The 8,268-nt window shown below is 24.0% G+C and overlaps 3 protein-coding genes across 3 annotated transcripts; 2 read left to right on the forward strand and 1 right to left on the reverse strand.

Annotated features, from left to right (window-relative positions):
• Positions 1–534: 534 nt before the first annotated feature.
• On the forward strand, positions 535–4,343 carry pikD (phosphatidylinositol 4-kinase; the record flags this gene model as incomplete). The annotated part of the gene is made up of 3 exons (XM_631610.2): positions 535–956; positions 1,149–2,695; positions 2,770–4,343. 3 exons carry the CDS (start codon positions 535–537, stop codon positions 4,341–4,343), a joined length of 3,543 nt encoding a protein of 1,180 aa, XP_636702.2.
• Positions 4,344–4,602: 259 nt separating this feature from the next.
• On the reverse strand, positions 4,603–6,321 carry pgmA (phosphoglucomutase A; the record flags this gene model as incomplete). The annotated part of the gene is made up of 1 exon (XM_631611.1): positions 4,603–6,321. The coding sequence occupies one exon, from the start codon at positions 6,319–6,321 to the stop codon at positions 4,603–4,605; it is 1,719 nt and encodes a 572-aa protein (XP_636703.1).
• A 704-nt stretch (positions 6,322–7,025) lies between these two features.
• On the forward strand, positions 7,026–8,116 carry DDB_G0288503 (arylamine N-acetyltransferase family protein; the record flags this gene model as incomplete). The annotated part of the gene is made up of 2 exons (XM_631612.1): positions 7,026–7,326; positions 7,440–8,116. 2 exons carry the CDS (start codon positions 7,026–7,028, stop codon positions 8,114–8,116), a joined length of 978 nt encoding a protein of 325 aa, XP_636704.1.
• Between the last annotated feature and the right edge of the window lie 152 nt (positions 8,117–8,268).

Here is an 8,268-nt window from a genome sequence, read left to right on the forward strand (position 1 = left end):
TTTTAAATTGATTGACATTTTGATTGAAATTATACTCTGGTAAATAAAACAAAACTATTTTTAAAATTAATCTCACCTTCCAATTTGTTTGTTGCCATGTTTCGCTTTGATCACATTTTGATTTTTTTTTCCTTTTTTTTTTAATTTTCAATTTTTTTTTTATTTTTTTCATTTTTTTATGAAAATTTTTGGTAACCATCGCATCGCGTGATTAAAACGTTTTAATTAATATTTTTTTGAATTATTTTTTTTTTTAAATTTTTTTTTTTTTTTTTTTTTGCGCACATTTATAACTATTAATAACAATTTAACCTTACAACTTTGTTTTATTTATATTTATATTTACTGGGTTTCCTTTTCTATAAAAAAAAAAATAAAAAAATAAAAAAAAAAAATAAACACCAAAAAAAAATAAAAAAATAAAAAAATAAAAATAAAAAAAAAATAAAAATATAAATATAAAAAAATAAAAAAATATTTAAAAAAAAAAAACCCTTTTTTCAGTAATATTATTTATAATTGCATACAATTATAATGAATAAAATAAGTGATACAATAATTATTACCTCTACATCAAATGAAGATGAAGTAGATAATAATAACAATAATAATAATTTAAAAGAAATTGATCGCTCACCTAGAGTGAATAATAATAATAATAATATTTTGACCAATGTAAATAATAATAAAAACAATACTATTACTAGTAGTGGCGGTAGTGATAGTAGCAGTAGTAGTAGTAATAATAATAATAATAAAATAAAAAAAAGTAAAAAACATAAAGAAAAAGAACACATGGATTCAATCGTTAAATTATATTCTGGTAAATTTGATTCTTGGATGGTGATTTGCCATCTTTTTAAATATAGGGATAACCCAGGTATAGTTGATTTTTTATGTAATAAAATGTATAATTTAGAAGATAAAGATATTGATTTCTATATAACCCAACTTTGGTAAGTTTAATAATATTTCAAAAATTATTTATATTAATATATATATTTTTCAAAACAAAAAAAAAAAAAAAAAAAAAAAAAAAAAAAAAAAAAAAAAAAAAAAAAAAGAATAAAAAAAATTTTTGCCAACACTTTTTTTTTTTATTACTTAATTTAATTAACTAATTATTTATTATAATTATTATTATTTAGTATATTATTAATTAATCAACCACATGATCAAAAAGCATCATTTTCATCATTAGCAAGATTTATCTTGGATAGATGTGCAAGTTCATTTAGGTTTGCAATAAAAGCATATTGGATTTTTCAAGCATTTGAAGAGGATGGAGAGAAAAATTTATTCAGTATTGAAGGTAGTGTATATTTGCATTCACCTTCAACATCACCAAAAGATGTACCAATGTATAGTAATGATCAAATAGTTCCTATAGATTTAGATAAAATATATAATCAAAGCCAATATGATGATGATGATTTCGATCTGTCTGATGATGATGGTGGTTTTGAAATAATAAAAAAAAATGACCATCATTATGAAAATGATCATCATATTGAAAATGATCCTAAGAAAGATATAAATAGCAATAACAATAATAATAATAATATTAATAATAATAATAGTAATAATGATGATAATAATAATAATGAAATTTTGCCAAATGAAAATAGCGATAATAGTATAAATGATGAAAACAACCAATATGGAAATAGTAATAATAATAATAATATTAGTGGTGAAAATGATAATATAAAAATCGATATAAATAGTCAGAATAAGAGTGATAGTAATATAGAAACATTAAATTCAACATTATGCGAAGAAACAAAGACATCACCAATAAAGGATGATATGGAAAATAATAATAATAATAACAATAATAATAATAATAATAATAATAATAATAATAATAATAATAATATTAATAATAATAATATTAATAATAATAATATTAATAATAATAATAATATTAATTATGGACATATTAATGGATCATTATCAACATTGGATGGAATTGGTCAACCATATATATCACAACCAAATGATCCAATTGAAAATATTACACAAATTTTAAAAAGAAATAGAATTATTTATAAAAAAGTTGAAGAGAAAAAAGAATTGGCAACTAGATTAAGAGAATTTTGTGAAATGTCTGTAATTACTTGTTCTAGACCTTTAATTACAAGACCAAGAACATCTTCATTACCTTCACCATTAATAAGTTATAATAGTGGTAAAATAGGTGGTAATTACCATAAAATTTTATCACCATCCTCAGTTGATTCAACTTCACTAATTAGTGAGGATGATAAAATCATTGAGAAAGAAGAAGAAGATAATGTTGTTGAAGATGATGATGATGATGAGGTTAACAGTGAAGATTTTATACCAACTGCCACAACAACAGCAACAACAACAACAACAACAATACCAAATCACCTTTCAAAAACTACATCTGGTGTTGGTATCAATAGTAATTCAAGTACACCAATCAATATAAATAGTGCAGGAGCAGGTGCAGGTGGTGGTGGTGAAATTAATCATATCGGTTATGATGATATCTCTTATTTGGATAAATGCAAAACTCCACCTGCTGAATCAAAATTATCTGATCATGATTTCGAATTTGAGCTTTCAAAAAGTCATAGATGTGATTATTTAAATGATATCCTTTCTTTTATTCAAAAATTAGCTCACATTTCTAAAATTTTATTACCAATTCCGATCGATTTAAGACGTATGTAAAAAATTATAGGAAAGGAAAAAAAAAAAAATTAAAAATTATTAATAATAATTATTATTATTTTTCAGAGGCAAAATTAAAACATGAAATTAGTTTATTAAATATTAATTTACCATTAGGATTATATGTCCCATTATGGCAAAGTTCAAATCATCATTGTGTTGTTAGAATTCCACCAGAAGAAGTAAAGATATTGAATTCAAGGGAAAGAGTACCATTTTTATTAGTATTGGAAGTGATTGAAAGTGAACATGAAGCATTATCAAGTAATATATTTGAAGTTGTTTCATCTTATCTTCAATATACAACAGGTAATAGTGCTTTAAAGAAAGATGATATCAAACGTAAATATTACTCTGAGAAATTTAAGAAAAGCTTTTTAAATTCTTCAATAAATTCTACAATTAGTAATTCTAGTGATAGTTGTACAACTGAAACAACAACAACAAGTCCTGTAGCAACATCACCAACATTACCAATAAATATTCCACATTCAAAATTAATTAATGATGGATCAAATTCAATAAGTAAATCATTACCAGTTACACCAACTCAATCAACAGTTTTAAATAATTTAATTTCAACTTCAACAGCAATATCACCACCATCACAACAACAACAATTGCCATCACCATCCAATACTACTACTACTACAACAACAACAACAACAAATACTAATAATACAACAACAACAACAACAACAACAACAACAACATTATCAACATCACCAACAAATGAAAAAATTTTAAATGAAAATAAACAAAATTCATCACCATTTGGTGAATCATGGCAAGAAAAGATTGAACGTTATAAAAAGATATCACCATTTGGTGATTATCCAAATTGGAGATTATATTCAGTGATTGTTAAAACTGGTGATGATTGTAGACAAGAACAAATGGCAGTACAATTAATTAGTAAATTTGACGAGATTTGGAAAGAAACAAGGCTACCTTTATATCTAAGACCTTACTCGATATTGGTAACAAGTAGTGGTGGTGGTATCATTGAAACTATTCCCGATACAATGAGTTTACACAATTTAAAGAAATCAACACCAGGTTTTACGACCCTATTAAATTATTTCAAATCAACCTATGGCGATCCAAGTGGATTAAGATTCCGTACAGCTCAATCCAACTTTATTGAATCAATGGCAGCTTACTCAATAGTTACCTATATCTTACAAATTAAAGATCGTCATAATGGTAATATTTTAATTGATAAGGAAGGTCATATTGTTCATATCGATTTTGGTTTCATCCTATCCAATAGTCCTGGTAATATTTCCTTTGAATCTGCTCCTTTCAAATTAACTCAAGAATTGGTCGATGTTATGGGTGGTATTCAATCTGGTCAATTCCAATACTTTAAGGTTTTATGTGTCCGTGGTTTAATTGAGGCTAGAAAACAAGTGGATAAAATCATATCTCTCATTGAAATTATGATGTCTGGTCCAAAAATGTCTTGTTTTGTTGGTGGTAAAGAAGTAATCGAACAATTGAAAGCACGTTTCTTTTTAGATGTAAATGAACGTGAATGTTCAACTTTAGTAGAGAATTTAATTTCTTATTCAATTGATCACTTTAAAACTCGTTACTATGATAAATATCAGTCATGGTTAAATGGTATATATCAATAAATATTCTCTCTTTTTAATAATCAATTGTTTATAAAAATAATAATAATTATTCATTAACTATAATAATAATTATTATTTATTATTCAAATTTTAAATTAAAATAAATAAAAACAAATAAATAATTAATTGATCAAATAAATAAAAAAAAAAAAAAAAAAAAAAAAAAAAAGGTTTTAATAATAAATGAAATTAATTTTTTTTTTACATGAAATATTACTTTTTATTTATTTATTTATTGGTTAATTAAAATTTTATTTATTTATGTAATTACATTGGGTTCATTTCTACCAGTATAATGATTTAATTTTGAAATTTCAACAAGTGCAATATGAATTAAAGATTTAAGATGAGTTTGAACATCATTATTTAATTGAGTAGGTTGAGTTTCATATTTATCGAAATAAACACGAACTGTGGCACCAGTTGAACCAGTACCACTTAAACGATAGATAATTCTTGAGCCATCAGTGAAAATGATACGAAGACCTTGATGAGAGGAAACTGAACTATCAATTGGATCTTTATATTCAAAATCATCACAAGATGCAATTTCATATTCCAAAGAATCAGAGATACCAGTGAATTTCTTACCAATCAATTGTTTGGATTCAATTTGTTGAGAAACATGTTTCATCATTGCTTCGGCTGGAGCAGTGTCAATTTCTTCATAATCGTAACGAGAATAATAGTTTCTACCATATTTTGCCCAATGTTGTTTGACAATCTCTTCAATGGAAACAAAGTTCTTATCATTGGTTGATTGATTATGATGAGTTAAAATTTGTAACCAACAAATGATAGCCCAAATACCATCTTTTTCACGAATATGATCAGAACCAGTACCAAATGATTCCTCACCACAAATTGAGAGGGTACCAGCATCCATAAGGTTACCAAAGAATTTCCAACCTGTTGGTACTTCAAAGAATGGAACCTTTAAATCAGTGGCAACTCTTTCCAAAGCTGCACTTGTTGGCATTGAACGAGCTAAACCTTTTAATCCACCCTTATTGAAATATGGGATTGCTTTGTAATTTGAAGCTATAACTGCAACGGAATCGGATGGATTAAGGAAGAAACGTTTACCAAGGATCATATTTCTATCACCATCACCATCAGAAGCACAACCCATATCAAATTCGCCATTATTCATTTTCTTTACCAAAAGTGGTGCATAGGTTAAATTTGGATCTGGATGACCACCATTGAAGTCCTGGGATGGATTACAATTGATGAGACAACTCTCTGGGATACCTAACTCATCTGTGAAAATTCTTTTGCCATAGGCACCAGTGACGCCACTCATTGCATCGAAATTGAATGTGAAATTTGGATGATTCTTTACAAACTTTCTAATTCCATCAAAGTCAAAGATGGTTTTCAATAGGGAAACATAGTCATCTGCACTATCAATAACCTCTATAACGAATTCACCATCATTCCATTCATAAGTTTTAAGCAAACCCAAATTGTCGACACTTACATTTCTAGTAGTCTTAATTTGTGTGATTGATGTGGTATGTTTATAGATTGCATTGGTGATTGATTCTGGAGCTGGACCACCATTGGACATATTATATTTAATACCAAAATCACCATTTGGACCACCTGGATTATGTGATGCTGTTAAAATGATTGCACCCAATGCTGAACGAGCACGAACGATTGCAGAGATTGCTGGTGTTGAAAGTAAACCATATCTTCCTACTAAAATCTTTCCAACTCCATTGGCTGCTGCAATTTGAAAAATTAATTGAATAGCATCATTATTGTAGTAACGACCATCACCACCAACAACAATAGTTGATCCTTTTAATTTATCTTCTGGTAAAGCATTGAAAATTGATTGAACAAAGTTACCAAGGTAATTTGTCTTCATTACTTCAGTTACTTTTTTTCTTAAACCAGATGTACCTGGTTTTTGACCTTCAAATGGTTGGGTCGGTATAATATTTACTTTAAATGTTTGTTTGAACATATCTTTATTTAAATTCTATATATATATATATAAATTTTTGTTTATACAGTGATTATAAAATAAAAAATAATGAATTAAAAAAAAAAATAAAAAAATAATAAAAAAAAAAAAGTGGGGTTTTTTTGATTTAAAAAAAAATAAAAAAATAAAAAAATAAAAAAAAAAATTAAAAAAATAAAAAAAAATTTCTAAATTTTAATATAAAATTAAAATATTAAAAAGGGAATTTGTAAATTGATTTATGTTTTTTTTTTTTTTTTTTTTTTTGTAATAATTTTTTTTTTTTTTTTTTTTTATTTGTGTAAACATTAGTTTTAAGTAAAATATTTTATATGCAAATATTTTATTTTAACTTTTTTTGGTAAAAAATAAATAAATAAAAAAATTTTAATTTAATAAAAAAAAAAAATTACAAAAAAAAAGGTATCAAAAATGTTAAACCATCAGAATTCCCACTAATAATTTGTTTTTTATTTATTTTATTTTTTTTTTTTTTAATTTTTTTTTTTTTTTGATATCTTTTTTTTTTTTTTTTTTGATATCTTTTTTTTTTTTTTTTTGATATCTTTTTTTTTACGAACCAGTAAAAAAAAAAAAAAAAGAACGATGAGTCAATTGTTTTGTTTTTTGTTTAGAAAAAATATTTTTTAATTATTTTTAATTTTAATTTTATTTTACTACCTTATATGTGTATTAAAATAATAATGAATCCATTTACAGATTATCAAGTACAATTTTTTGAAAGAATAAAATTGAAACCAAGAATAATTGAATCATTAGATGATATTTCAGAAGTTTTAGTAGCTTGTTCAAAAGTATTTACATTTGAAAATTTAGATATCATAAGTAATACTCAAGAAGCATTAACAAGAAAAGTTTTAATAAAACAAGTTTTAATTAATAAACAAGGTGGATTATGTTATAAAGCAAATACTTTATTATATTATTTCCTTTTAGATTTCGGTTTAAATGTTCACCAAACTAGAGCAACTTGTGAAAATCAAGGTATTTTTCTTTTTTTTTTTTTATTTCATTTTATTTTATTTTATTTTATTTTATTTTATTTTATTTTATTTTTAGTTTTAGTTTTGTTAATAAATATTTTTTTTTTTTTAAAGAGAGTCATAGTCGTTGGAATATTGGCCATGGTCATATGATTAATATATTGAATTTTGAAAATAAATTATATGTAATGGATGTTGCATTTGGATGTAATTTATCATTAAGGCCAGTACCAATTACAGATGATGGTAGTGAAGTTATTGAATCTTGTATTGGATTATATAGAGTTATTAAAAGAGAAAATATAGTTGCTGGAGTATATCATTATACACATATTTTAGAACATAGAAAACCAGATACTTATTTAATTGAATCTGCAAAGAATTGGGTAATTGGTTATGCATTTGATCCTTTATTAATTTGTAAAAATGATGGTGATGATGATGATGATGATAATAATAATAATAATAATACTCATCAAACTCAAATTCAACAATTAGTAATAGATGATCCAAATAAAGATTTTTGTGTAAAGCCATTAGCAACTAAATTAATAAATAATACAGATAATAATAATAATAATAATTCAATAGCGACATTAACCTTAAATTCATTCACACTTACAAATTGTAAAACTGGCGAAAAAATTAAAACAAATTTTGATAATGATAATTTATTTGAACAATTTAATCAACATTTAATTTCAATTTTTAATTTACCACCTTTAAAAATTATACCTCAAATATTTTTAAATCAAACATCAAATTTTCCTATAAATAATTTAAATAGTTAAATAATAAGATTTAAAAAAAAAAAAAAAAATTTTTAAAAAAAATAAATTAATTAATAATTTTTATTTCTTTCGATATATCTTATTTAATAAAAACAAAAAACTGCGAAAAAAATAAAAAAAATAAAAAGAATTAATTGTTCTAAAAATGAAAA

The sequence above is a fragment of the Dictyostelium discoideum genome (genome assembly GCF_000004695.1).
Source record: "Dictyostelium discoideum AX4 chromosome 5 chromosome, whole genome shotgun sequence".
Lineage (NCBI taxonomy): Eukaryota > Evosea > Eumycetozoa > Dictyosteliales > Dictyosteliaceae > Dictyostelium > Dictyostelium discoideum.